Genomic DNA, 15,179 nt, shown 5'->3' on the forward strand with positions numbered 1-15,179 from the left:
TCAATTAGACACATATTTGGAAGAGTAAAAACTTTCTTCTCAATATCATCCAAATTTGGATCTTTTACAATATTGGATGGAAAATAAAGTTAGGTTTTCAGAACATGCTTTGGTGGTTTATGATATTGTAAGTATTCAAATTAATATTGTAACTTCTGAATCAACATTTAGTATTGGTTCATGAGTAATTAATAAGTATCGAACTTCACTACTTGTTTAACATGTGCAAGCCTTGATTTGTACTAAAAAATGGATGTTTATGTTTAATGTGCAAGATATATATTGTATTTTTTAAAAAATAAAAGCTTACGTGATCATGACATCATAATAGGCCACAAAAATCCCAACTAGGTTAGCACCTCAAGACCTACTAATCCATCACCCACGCCTAAAAAATAACATAAAAGAAAATTCAAAATAAGAGCATGGAGGGACTAGACCAAAACTCATGAAAAATTAGCAAAACCTAAAGGAAGGTAATTCACAACGATTCTAGAAACGATTCTAGAAAAATTCATCCCTGATAAAAGTAGGCAAAATATCCCAAAAACAAAATCACCTTTATTCACCAAACCATACCTAACTAATGCATCCGCACACTGATTACCTTCACGAAAAATATACTAACTCAAGAAGGTCATTGAAGAACTATGCTTCATGTAATGCTTTCATCTACTGCAAATTGACCAAGGAACTATGCTAACATTAGAGAAAAAGCATCTAAAATCAATTTGGAATCACATTCAAGCCAAAGACTATGTCAACCCCTCGCATATGTGTGATCTATAGCAAGCATGATCGCCACAAGTTCTGCCAAGAAAGCTGAAGCAATGCCAATATATAAAAAAGGAAAAGCCCCCTAGAAAAGTTCCAATAGTATTACAAATACTAACCATCTTACTAATTTTTTTAGTTGTATTATAAATCTATGATGTTGTGATGAGTTGTAGGAAATGAAGATGAAAATATGAAGATGAAGAAGGATGATCATGCTATATCTAATAGTGGAATCAAATGATAATTGATTATATTTTCTTGGTGTATTTAATCTTTACAATATTTAATGTTTTGTTCTTAAGATATTAAGTGTTACAACTTTGATATTTGTTTGATGTGTTTGACTTTGTTATTTAGTTGGTGTATTTGGATTTTAATTGTTAAAAACATTAGGACTTTATAATGTTTTTATTTAAACGTGCCAGCCTTGATATGTTAATGCTTTGATAATTTATTTTAATTTTAAAATGTTTGATGCTTATATTTTTATATAATCTTTTTATGTATTCTTATTCTTCCTTGTGATTTTATAACATAAAACAAGGAAATGAGAAAAGAAAGAAAGAATAAAGAGAGAGAGAGAGAGAAAGACAGAGGATAGATTTATGTTTTCAACACTTTCTTTTCAAAAGACTACTATACGCATAATCATGAGATACTTTCTACAGTTCGCGGATGATACCTTGATTATTGGAGAAACTACTAGGTAGAATTTGTGGTGTTTAAAGGCCATCCTGCGCTGTTTTGCATTAAGTTCAGGTATGAAAATCAATTTTCACAAGAGCTGCGTGGTTGGTATCCATTCAGGGGCAGATTTCATTGATTTGGCAGCTGCTTTTCTACATTGTAAGGTGGGTCAATTACCGTTTAAGCATTTGGGCTTGCCTCTTGGTGCAAATCTTAGGAAGCTGTCTACTTGGAAACCAATGCTTGATGGCTTACGCAAGCATCTATCCTCTTGGAAGCATAGGCATTTGTCCATTGGGGGGAGGGTGACCTTAATTAATTCGGTTTTGAATGTTATGCCCATCCATTTTCTTTCATTTTTTAAAGCACCAAACTCAGTGATTAAGGAAATTGTGACCATCCAACGTGCTTTCTTGTGGAGAGGTGTCAATGATGGCTCAAAGATTCCTTTGGTAAAATGGGAAATGGTGTGTAAGTCTAAGGTTGAGGGTGGACTAGGAATCAAGGATGTAAGATTGTTCAATTGGGCACTAATAGGGAAATGGGTGTGGAGGTGCATGCTTTCTCCAGGTATGTTGTGGGCTAAAGTTCTTCATGGTAGGTATGGGCGCATTGAGTCCTTTTCTAATTGCTCTAATGTGGATAGGAGGGCTTCATGGTGGTGGAAGGATATAATGTATGTGCTACAACAAGGAAAGTTTTTGTTAGATGAAAAAATTGATCGTTGTATTGGTGATGGGACTAGGACCCGGTTTTGGGAGGATAAGTGGATAGGAGGTTTGCGCTTGTTGGATGTCTTCCTGTATTTATATTCCTTTGCCTTTGATCCTTTGTCAATGGTGGCACAGAATGGAACATGGGAGGGATCTACGTGGGTGTGGAAGGTTAAGTGGAGAAGAGAACCTTTTGTCCATGAAGTTAGTAGTGTGAATACCTTGTTGGATATGTTTTAAGGCTTGCAGATTTTCCCTTCTAAGCAAGATTATTAGAGATGGATTTGTGACAAAGACGGTGTATTCTCGATGAAAAGTGCATACCTTTGGCTGCAGCGCTTGGTGGGTGGAGAACCTAGATATTCTTCAGATTTTCAACAAATTATAAAAAGTCTTTGGAAAAGTAAGGCTCCGATCAAGTGCTTGGTATTTTGTTGGCAAGTGTTTTTAAATGTGTTTCCGTGCAAATATTTGTTAAAAGTACGCGGTGTAGTGTTGGATAACAATTTATGCTCTTTTTGCTCTCTATTTGTTGAAGAGCCCCTTCATCTCTTTCTAATGTGCCCTATGGCTTTTAATACTTGGTTAGCTGTGACATTTATAAAAGACGTTCTCAGTGTTTTCTGGTGGTTTGGGTTTTTGTTATCCGGTCACTATGACTTCATCGAAATGTGATTACCTTTCAACAAGGTGTTAAGGATTGCAAGGAAGTGCTGGACAGCATTAAACTGCGCTCTTGGAAGTAGATAACTAGTTCTGTCCCTAGATGTTCTTTTAGTTACATTAGTTGGTGTAATAACCGACTTTATGTTTCTCATAGTTTCTGCTTTAATTTTTTATTTCTAATTATGTCTCTGTGTTCCTTGTAACGGGTTAGAATACTCCTTGTACTCCTTTTTAATTTAAATCTCTTTTACTTATTAAAAAAATAAAAGACTATTTATTTCACAGGTCGAACTTATCCAACCTATTATAAAAGCAAACTTTGTAGAGAACTTTAAACGGTCAAACTAGCTTGCATAAATAATCTTGAAAAACTAAATAAACTTTTATAAGTTTGTAGACTTAAAAAAAAAGAGAATAAGAATAATTTTAAGTCAAATTTGATGAATAATCACGTATTAAGCCTTGTTTTATTACATAAATTTCTCCTTATCCTAAATAGCATCGACAATTTCCAGCACAAGGAAGACAAGCATACCCTACCACATGGAATTCATCGTTCCAATACAATACATATATGGTCCATTACATTTACATGTCTCAACTCAACTTGTTACCTCTAATTCTATCAGAACAGCCCTATAGCTAGCTAGGTCCCAATTTTTATACCCTTTAAATTAGGTGATACTGATGTTTGAGTAAAAAAAAAAAAAAAAAAAAAAAGGCACACATAATATTTGAATTAAAATTTTAAGAGTTTTTGACTCTTTTTTTTCAATTTGAATTAAATTTTCATTTTAATATTTTTTTATAAATATTTGCATAAATTATTCTGAAATGAATTTTTAATTTTAATTGAAAAACAATATTAAAAATATATATGAAAGTATACCTGTGTTTTGTCCTTAAAATTACATTCCTCTTTGTTTTAAAGGGTTTTGATAATGGCTAAAAACGATAATAATTTTTTATTAAAAAATCACATTCAAGATGAATTTAAAATTATATTAGAATATTTTTTAATAAAAAAATGTTTATTTTTCTCTCATTAACGGACACTGTTTAACATTTGTCTATTTTAAATTACATTTCACTTAAAAATATTAAATTGTTTATAATATTTATCATTTTAGAAAATTAAAAAATGTTTATTTTTACAATAAGTTCTTATTTATCAACTCCTCGCTTAATGATTTAATTAATTTGCAACTATACTTTAATTTTTTAATAAAAATATTTTGATCAAAAGAGACTATCTTCCTATGATATATGTAATTAATAATCATTTTAATTTTTTTTATTCATAAAATTTGTAAGACAATAACAACATTCAATTCTAAGACTTCATATAGATATTATTTCAACCCTTACTACCAAGTTGATTGATATTAATGATTATCTTATGTGTCAGTTGAATAACAAAATTTCACACTATATTATTAACTAGTACTGCTTTAAGAAATTGGTTAAGTAATTAATGAGTACTACTTTTTATTTATTTATTGGAAATCACAATAAAACTATTTAGATATTATGGTAAATTGGTAGTAATGCTTTTTCATGAATTTTTCACTTTTGATTCTAATATCTTAAAGACATTGATTAGAATTTTGTCCATTTTAAATGAAGCACTTCCCTTAATTTTATACATTCTACAAGACATGCAGTAGATATTCATTGATTAGGGTCCAACAGATATTTAGGTCTTAAAATATTGCTGTTCAGAGCTCTATATTGCTTCCGACATCTTTGATCTGACAAAATATCGTTAGGTTAAGGTTTTAAAAAAAATACTAATTTTTAACAATATCGATAGATATTCTTACTAATATTATAGTAAAAAAATATTATATTTATTAAAAAAAATTATCTATATATTATTAAAAAATATTTTTATACACACAATAAATATAATATATTGATATATTATTAAGAAGTGTGAGTATAATTAAGTTATAATAATACATAAAATATATTATCAAATTTATTCAAAATAAATATTAAAAGTATATGTAATTATATATTAAATAAATATATATTTACATATATTGATATATAATAACATTTTTAAATGTGTAACTTTTTTTTTAAGTGTTCCGACATAATTTGAGGCTAAAAAATAATTCAAATTCGATTGATATACGTGAGTGGTGACTGAAATTGTAGGGAGACATGATATGCTATATAAAAAGAAGAATTTCAAAAAACCCCACAAGTCCAATCATGTAGATAAATAGTTCTAAGCTCCTTTTTCTGTCACACGTAACCCTCACTTCCTACGTGATTGCACGAAACGCGATCAGTTATTGAATTGAGATTGAATCAATGGAACAAGAAAGTTTCATGGATATATATTGCATCAGAAGCATTGGAGCAGCTGCAGTGGGGAACAGGCACTAGAAAGATTACCAGAACAGCAAACCAGCATGACATGATATATAGATCTTGTTGAGAGATAATTTGTAAATTCTTTTATAAGTGTTCATAGAATGTTAACCTATTTTGATTCTAATTAATGAACTCCCGAAACTTAACTCATCTAATTTTTTTCGTAACAAAAATATATATGGTCCAACACTGTGCAGGCACCACACACTTGATGATCTCAGTGGGAACATTAGACTTTTATGGCTAGACTACATACATGGCTAGTAATCAAACAAAGAATTTTTCCAGTTGACTTGAGTTTTGCAATATCTATTTATACTTCTGTTTCAAAATCAAACAACACTACCATCCCACCAGAAATGATAATTATTTAATCAAAAGTTAAATTATATTTTTATTTCTATATGATATCAAATTTTTAATTTTGATTTCTTTATTTTTAAACTTGTCAATATTTTAATCTCTTAAATTTATAAAATTTGTAATTTTATTCTCTTTTTGAATGTTCATATGTTGATTATATACATAATCCAATAATTAATATTTAATAATATTTAAATTAAATTATTTTTTTATTTTTTATTTTTACCTCATTTTATCTCATTTTTACCATTTTATAAGATAAAAATGAGAACTAGAAGTAAAATTTTGGTCTAAATAGTATTAAATATCATCTGTTATGTCATCTACTTAATTTCAAATTATGGCTATCGTTGAACCACTAGGGTTAGCTTAGTGGTTGGGAGGGAAGGAGTCGGGATAGTTAGAAGCATGAGGATCTAGGTTCAATTCTCGGTCATCTTTGTAATGTTTCCTATCTTTACCCAAAAAAAAAAAATTATGACTATTATAATCTTAATAATCAAAAGATGAATATTCAATGAAGAGACTAAAATTATAGAATTTATAAAATCTCTATTTTAAAAATATTTAATTTATTTTTTAAATTTTTTAAAATATTCAATGTTGTTCATCTATCCGATTTCATTAATATTGTTTGTTTCAATTTAGATAGAAAAGTATCGAACATTAGTTTCTATACATTAAATTTGAATTATTATCTTATATGAGAGTTTTTAGAGATTATTTTTTGATAAAAGAATTTTTATAGATTCTCTTAATTTTTTATCTTATTCAATTTCATATTTATTTATGAATTAAATTTTAATATTTTTAAAATAAGTGATAGATAAAAATATCTTGTGTCCCAATATAAATTATTTATCTTAAATATAAAATATAATTTATATTTTAAAATATCTATTTATATAAATTTTAAATATTATATATATATATATATATTCAAATATAATATTTATGTGTATATATGATTTATTATAACATTTATTTATATACAACTAATAATTAACCTATAAAATCCACATGCTAAATACTAATTTTTAAAAAGTTAGAACTAAATTTATTATTTTGAAAATAGATAAACAAATTGAATAATGTAAATAAAAAATGTATTAAATTAAATAATAATTTATTTAATAAATTTATGGTTTCCTTCTATTTAAATTAGTTTTAATTTTTTTTACTTAATATTTTTATTTTATTATAAATAACTCTTTTATCCTTTTGTAGTAAATTTTTTTTATTTAAAATTGTTGATCGTAATGATTATGTGAAGATATATAATTAGTTTTTTTATGAATATTTTTTCAATTAATCATAATTTTAAAATTTAGATTAAATCATTCATTCAATTGGTCTAACTGAAGATCGATGTTGTGATTAATTTATTCTAAAAAGAAGAAAAAAAATACTTGGCTCATATTGTACCGGTCAAAACATATTCTAAGAAATTTTAACAATAATCATTTTTAATTTTCTTATTTTTTAATTTAAATCTAAGATAATTTTAAGATAAATAAAATATATTTAAATGTGACACATAAATATAAAAAAAATATTAATTATTATTTAAATTTATCTTCCTATTTTAAAATATTCAATTTGATATTTTTATTTTAAATTGTTGTTGAGCCCAATGATAAAAAAATTAATAAGTAGGTAATTTCAAGATTTTTTTAATGAGTTTCTCATAGTTCCCTCAATTTAAGTTACATTGAGTTTTAAAATAAATATGTCATGTTATTTCAATTTTTTTTTATATAAATGTTATTTTGATTTTTCATACATTACACCAAATCATTTATAGTTTATTAAGTTCAAAAAATATTGTAACAGTCCATTTTTTTTATAAAATATAACATAAATGTTTAATAAATATTTTTTTATATTTTTATTTTAATTAATAGAATTATGTTAATAATTATTTTAATTATTTAACATGTTTTGAAATATAATATAAGTTGTTTTTATTAAAGGTTTTAATTGAATATTTTATTTAATTATTAAGAGGAAAGAGAATTAGTTACTAAGATTAGGTGTTTTAACTATAAGAGGGTTAAGGGAAGTTAAATTTTTAAAAGGGAGTTTTTTAATTAGTTTTTACACATTTTCTATTTTACGTACGCTCTTCTTTTTTGCTCAAAGCTTTGAGATCAGGAGTTGGAGCTGATTATCCATCTTTTTCTATTCAATAAGGTAAGGAAGAGTGTGAAATCTCACTTTAAGTATGGGATTGGATGATAGTTTGTGGGATTGACCCTAATCTTATTTTTGTTGTAGGCTTATGCATGACGAGTTTTTTCTCAAATGTGTCTAATGCATATGTATAATAATGTTAACCGTTGTTGTTTATTATGCCATGAATTAACTAAGCGTGATAATAATATTATCTGTGTATGCTATGTCATATTGTATATCTTGTTTGTGTTTGACTATCTACTTTACACTCTTATACTGTGAGTCAAAGTGAGATGTTTCTTATTCCCTTTTCTTTTATGTTGTTTTCTTTTAGTTGTTATGTAAGCTATCATCAACATGAGGTTATAAGTGCTGGTGATGAGACTTAGGCTTCAGTGTTGGAATTTGTTCTGATAGAAAATGTGATATCGGGTGTAACTAAGACCATATTAGGATGTTATTTTTGTTAAATTATTTTGGATACATAATTTTACTTCCTTACAATTTCATTGATTATGTTATTTTGTTAAGTTAAAAATGTGATACTTTAAACATAATTGATTTATTTATAAAAATTATATTATTCAATTTATTTTACTACTTATATATTATGACATGTGATGACATGTGAGGTAGTAAGTCTCGGACTCAAATTTTGTATAAGAAAAAAGAAAGTGACTATGAAGCCAATGTTATTCTTTAATTCTTTACCGATAACATGGTTTTAAAAAAATAATTTTCAATTTTTAACCACCTTTTTTACTAATTTTTCCAAACACATCTTCTGAACAATTTTTTTCCCTTTATTTTCCAAGCTAAAATTAGAAGCATTATGGGAAAGAACTCACTGCTCACTGAATTTTGTAAATGTGAATTTGACTTTTGAAACGGCTGAAGCATAAATTTTATTTTCTAATATACACACATGCGGTTGACTTTCACGTTTAAACTTAAAGCTTACAAAATGATACATTAGCATAATGCCATCTTTGTTGAATAATACACATGCCACACAACCTGGACAATTTGATGTTACATCATTACATTAAATGTGATAATTGAACACATATAATTTGTTCTTATAATACGATTTGAACAAATTGAGCAGCATGGTTATATCACTTGTATAAAATTAACCTTAGTTATGTGTGATACAATTAGATTTCGTAAGCCATATTAAGAAATATTTTGAACCAACATGACATTTCCTACTGTTTTGTTTTCCAGGGTCTGACTAAATGACTTGATCCTTTGAAGATTTTTTTATTGATAGAAAAAGATTACAACACACAATAGTAAGAATTGAATCTAAATCTTCATGAATTTTTCCGAACTATTAAGCCGAATCTAGTGGTTCGGTCCTATAAAGATTTGAAACAGAAACATTTGACAGGGAGCTTTCCTGTTTTTCTGATTTTCTTAGCTTTTTCTCTGGCCTTGGACTCTTGTTTTCTTTTGTGTTCTTCCAACTGTGCTATTGCTCCTTGTGCTATCATATCTATCCTTGTTATTTTGTTCTTGTAATGTTGCATTTCCATTGCCCTTTTGTGCTCCAATTCTCTCTATAGTTCCATCAGCAATGAGATTATGTTCATAAATTAATATTTACCAAAAAAAAAACTAGAACTCCATGAGTTGAGATGCACACCTTCTTCTTTTCCATGTGTAGTTTGACTTGAATCTTTCTCTCACTCTCCCAAGAAAGGATTTTGGACCTTATCTTCTCATACCTGAATTTTTCTTACAATAGCAGCACATTGGTCTTGGTTATGTTAGAGTGACAAAAATGCAATTAAGCAAAACTAAATAAAAAGTTTAAGAAATGAAAATTATATACCGTTTTTGAATCCTTTCTAACTTGGCCTTTTCCCACACTTTTGCCTTGTCATTAATTTTGTGTTGTGTTATTGGGACCCCTTTATTGTTTTGATACCCTTCTGCTGGGGATATAGTCCTTGAAGAGGGTAGTCTAACAGGAAATGCACTTTCTGTTGTCCTACCAAGTTCTTGTCCAAATGACCTTTTTGTTGAAATTTCCCCTCTCACTACATGTGAAATCACAATTATTCTCAAAGGTAACATTGTATATTTAGTTAGATTGTTTATGAAAATTAATTATCTATAAAATTAATTAATATTTTGTATTAACAACATGATCATTAAAAAAATTAATATATTTTGAACTTTAATATAACTTTTATAAAGTAGATTTATATTAAGATAAAACTTCTATTCTAAATGAATTGCAGGATAAAAGAACTGTATTAATGTTTTGTTCTTCTTAAGCATAGATATGTTATCTGGAAATTTCTAATTACCATTACTAGGTTGCCTTGATATTTTCTCCTCTTTTGCTTTCACAGTTTTGGTCCTTGAAAATTTGGGACTCTCTTTCATTTTCTGCAAATTAAGTAACCCTGCTTCTTCTAATGAATGAATGGAAAATGCAGCTGCTGCAACTGCAGTTACATGTTCATCATCTGGTGTGTGTTGTCGTGAATGTGGATCAGAAAAGGACACCCTACAGCAAAAATAAGAACTTTTTAAAGTTAGTCTTAATTTAAGTTTTGTTTATTTTTAGTCCTTAAAGTTTATGATTAAAAATCATCTATTTCTAATCCTGATCAAAGACAAAAAGAAAATGAATAAACTTAAATAGAGATTCCAATTGAAACTCAAGGAGTAAAAATGTATTTAAATTAAGTGGAAAATCTCAAATAAGAATGGCATCATCAGAACTATTTACCCTTTTTGGCTGAGCCTATGATCCATTCTTTGAAACTTGTTCTAATTTCCACGTTTGAATGTGATGTGAATGAAGATGAAGTGAGAGTAGTCCACAACATTTATAAAGATGAACATGAAATGCTAACAAGCAAGATAAAATGTGGTTTGCAAGCAGCCTTAAGAGGAGGCAAAGGATCTTTTACTTTTTACTTTTCATTTTTTTTGCTTTTCTCCCTATATCATCATCACACATGCACATAAACCATAATCCTCAATTTGTCAGAACTTTTTGATGCAACCTTGGTTTATGGTTTTCTATAATCTATAATTATCTCTAAAGACAACTTTTGGCTCATAATTATTTAGTCTTTTATACATTGCCGATGTTAAGAACAGAACCTTCACCATACTCTGCAGCGATTCCTTTTTCCCTCGAAATGGAAAGGGTATAATCGCATGCCCATAGACATTGATTCTGTATAATCTAAGATTCTAATTTTAACATGTACGCAACCTTTAATTTTAGCAAATACCTAAGTTTTTTTCATTAGGAATAAAAGGGTATGGTAGAATAAATTTATCCTTATGTAATTCTAAGAAAAATAAAAAAAAGTAAATAAATGAGTTTGTCCATATATTAAAATTAACTTTTTTTGTAAATTAAAAATAAATTTTTAAACAAGTTAATATGTTAAAACTTTTACAAATTTGTTTATATGAAAACAATAATAATAACATTGAGGGTAGGATTAAAAATAATAAATTGTTTAATTAAAATTGTGGTAATGGTGATAATTATGGTAGTGATTATGGTGGTTGTTACTCCCATCACAACCATAATCTCCAAAGTCAGGTGGCAATTATAGTTATGTTGATGGTGACAAAAGTTGTGATGATGGCATGAATGGTGACAATGACAATAAAAATAATATAGGTGATTATAATAAGATTTTTGTTATAATTACAAATACTTTTTTTATCAAAAGATAATCTTATTCGAGTCAAATAGAACTATTATTTAATAAGATTTTAATCATAATGATCTATTATTTGTTTTCATGATCTCATATATGCAAGTGTTCTTACAAGAATCGCTTCATATACATATATATATATATATATAGAGAGAGAGAGAGAGAGAGAGAGAGAGTCAAGATCCTTTGACACAAAATGTAAGTTTAAAAACTTATACCAAATTTTATACATCAAATAATTTTTTATATAGTGCAAATTTAAATAATCTAACCGTTGAATTATGTGATTTTATACTTAATATCATGCATATCAAATTTTACATGACTCTAAATTATTTAGTAGTTCCTCATATTGCTTTATTTTAACGGATAATATAATATTTAAAATATATGTAAATATTCATTTTTGAATAACAGATTTAAAATTTTTTAAATTATATGAAATCTGACATACATGATTTTGAGTATAATATTACATAATTCAACAATTAAATTTGAATTATACAAACGTTATTGAAGGTATAAAATTTTGTATAAGTTTTTAGACTTACACTTGGTGTTTATAGATCTAACTCACATATATATATATATATATATATATATATATATATAGAGAGAGAGAGAGAGAGAGAGAGAGAGAGAGAGAGAGGAGAGGGATGCATTTACTTCAAAAGTAATTCTTGATAAATTTACTTACTTATTAACTCATGTGTAATATCCCATTTTTATAAAATATAATATAAGTATTTAATAAATATTTTTGGTATTTTTACTTTAATTAATATAATTTTTTAATATTTATTTTAATTATTTGATATGTTTTGAAATATAATATAAGGTATTTTAATTAAATGTTTTATTTAATTAAATAAAAGGGAATAGATTTGTATTTATGGTTAATATGTTTTAACTAGAGGGTTATAGAGAAGTTAATATTTTAAAAGAATAGTTCTGAATAGTTTTTTTTACGCTTCTTCATTTTACGTTTTCCACATACATGCTTTGTTTTATACGCAAAGCTCATAGAAAAAGATTAGGGAAAAAATCACTTTGGAATCGTGCATTTGCCTTCTTCTACTTATCAAGATAAAGGGAGAATAAGAAATATTGCTCTAGTTGTGGATTTTTATGTTGAGTAGCAAGATTGACTCCTAATCCCATCTCTATTAACTGTCCATGCATAAGGTGTTTCTCCCAATTGCACTTTTTTTACTTCTATTCTTCTTCTTGTACATAATTAATGACATGAATTGTTTTTGTTGTGATAGTGTGAAAATGTTGATTAATATGTGCGAATTGGGTGGTTTGAAATGTTAATTGCATGTTATAGAGCTAGCATTTTACTAATTTTATATGAGTTTATGTGTGTAATTGGATTTGGATAACTTGTAGTCATTGAGGATATGTGATTTCCATGGAGGAAGATCATGTTCTCACTCAACGAGAAGCTCTAGGGCTCAACTCGCTCAACAAGATATTGGTTGCTCAACGAGAAGCTTTAGAGAGCTTAGCTCACTCAATGAGGTGTTTGTTGCTCAACAAGAGGCTCAAGCGATCTCAACAAGGTAACATTCGTTCAACAATTGCTAGATGATTATTTTACTCTTGTGATCTTAATGCTACCTTTTTTCTAATGACTAACTGATGTATTTGAGAATGTACATGAGATATATGATGTGATCTGTGAAGTGAGATCATGTGTATGTTATTTTAGTGAGTCTATTTGGCATGCATCATTTGCATAAAATTTTAGCGTGTTTGTCTGCATGCATCCTTTGTGTAAAAGCTTAGTGATCAACCTTGGGGATAGCTCGGTTTGGGAAGTCCTAGTCCTACCCTCGTGTTGGATGTATCTTGCACAAATCAGCTATCTCAAAAAGACCTAGTAGTATGTCCTCCTATTGAGAGTGCATAGAGTGTGTTCCCCAACAATCTACGTGTATTATTAGTGACAATGCACAAGTGTGATGTTTTATTGCCGCTACACATGATGATATGTAGTCCGTGTCCATTGCATAATGCATTATAATGTTATTTATTATTGTTTATTATGTATGATTGAACCAAGCATGATGATGATATAATCTATGTACGCTATGTTATTGTTGTTGCTCTTGTGGCTTATACAAGTAATCATCAGCTTGATGCTGCAAATGTTGGTGATGAGGCTTAACTTTCATGTTGGGTTGCTATGATGGATTGTTATGATAAGACATGTGATAGTAGGACATAATTAGGACTAAATCGATGATCTTTTTCATGTTTTTAGTTGGAGGACTGTATTTTATTTTCTTTGTAATTCAATTATTTCTGTTATGTTTTTGAGTTAAGTTACGATGTGATTCTCTCTACTATATGGATTTCAATTCTTTATATTATGAGGTATTTCAATTTATTTTCTTTAATTATGTAATATGACATGCGAGGTAAAGGGTCTCACATCATGATCTATATCAATTTTCAATGATTTAATTATTAAATTAAAAGTTTTTAATGCATAGGTCAAGTTTACAACTTTTAAAAAATTTGAAAAATTATTTGATACTTTGTTTTCATTAATTCAAATTGATGAATAATCATAAAAATATTTTATACGTTGAATTGAACATGTATGTTTATTACTATGCTTATGCTTTGTCTCTTGATTGTGTTTGGTTATTCGACTATAGCCGACATTGTGAGTCAGAGTGAAATATTTTTCATTTCTCTTATTTTGTGTTGTTCTTCGTGTATGTTGTTGTAGGTGATCTTCAACGTGATGTTGAGGATGTTAGCGGTGATGCCTAATCCTTGTGTTTGGATTTATACACTAATAGGATACACATTCGAGTTTAGTTAGGTTTGTGTTTCTTTAGTTATGTTTTAAGAAAGTTGTTATTTCTATGGTATTAGTTTTCAATTGAATTTTAGTAGTTTTGTTTTGTTAAAAGGTGATACTCTTTATGTTAAACTTTTGAGATTTATTTATGATAAATTTTCCTATTTAATTTATTTATTGCGTATTATGACATATGGGATAAATGATGTCATAGAACTTGAGAGACACAACTATCTTGATGGGACCCTAATTGTATGTCCTCCTAATATAGAGTTTTGTGATGGCTTGATCCAACCTGAACTCTTAGGCTACTCTGCCTTTAAGCAAGAATAAATGTATTTTATTGGCATCACATGTAAATAGATAGAAGAGTTTTGTCCTTGTACGAACATAGTATACCTTGTATCTTGATATGTGAATTTAATGTATGGTGAGATGTGATATTATGAAATGTGAATGAGTGGTTATTACTTCAACTTTTGTATAATTGTGAATAGAACATTGCTATTAATTATATGTATACTATTGATATCTTTATAATTCGTATGTGTGTGGATATCCAACCTTTGTCTTACACCGCTAGTTGAAGTGAGATATGTTTTCACTCCCTTATTTCCTTTGTGTCTTGTTTTTTGTTAGTTTATGTAGGAGATTTCAAATTGTGTGAGAGTTTAAGCTGCAGATGTGATAAGATGTGACATTAGGGCTTAGTTAGAACTATTTTTATGTTATTACTATATTAGCATTTAGTTTCTTTCTTTTGAAAACGTTTTCACAATTATTTGAATTTCCTTATAATAGTTTAGTTTAGTTTTAATCTTTGAATTTTGAAATTTGAATGTAATTCCTTTTACTCTAAAGTTTTCTTCTACTAAACAAAATATGTTCCATTTT

At 27.7% G+C, this 15,179-nt stretch overlaps 1 protein-coding gene across 1 annotated transcript; it reads right to left on the reverse strand.

Annotated features, from left to right (window-relative positions):
* Positions 1–8,784: 8,784 nt before the first annotated feature.
* On the reverse strand, positions 8,785–10,651 carry LOC109807504 (uncharacterized). The gene is made up of 5 exons (XM_020370039.3): positions 10,513–10,651; positions 10,085–10,287; positions 9,604–9,811; positions 9,415–9,496; positions 8,785–9,328 (listed from the first exon to the last, which is right to left on the reverse strand). The coding sequence occupies exons 1-5, from the start codon at positions 10,536–10,538 to the stop codon at positions 9,128–9,130; spliced, it is 720 nt and encodes a 239-aa protein (XP_020225628.1). The 5' UTR covers positions 10,539–10,651; the 3' UTR covers positions 8,785–9,127.
* Positions 10,652–15,179: the final 4,528 nt, after the last annotated feature.

Source organism: Cajanus cajan, chromosome 6 (genome assembly GCF_000230855.2).
Source record: "Cajanus cajan strain Asha chromosome 6, NIPB_CcT2T_4, whole genome shotgun sequence".
NCBI classification, from domain to species: domain Eukaryota; kingdom Viridiplantae; phylum Streptophyta; class Magnoliopsida; order Fabales; family Fabaceae; genus Cajanus; species Cajanus cajan.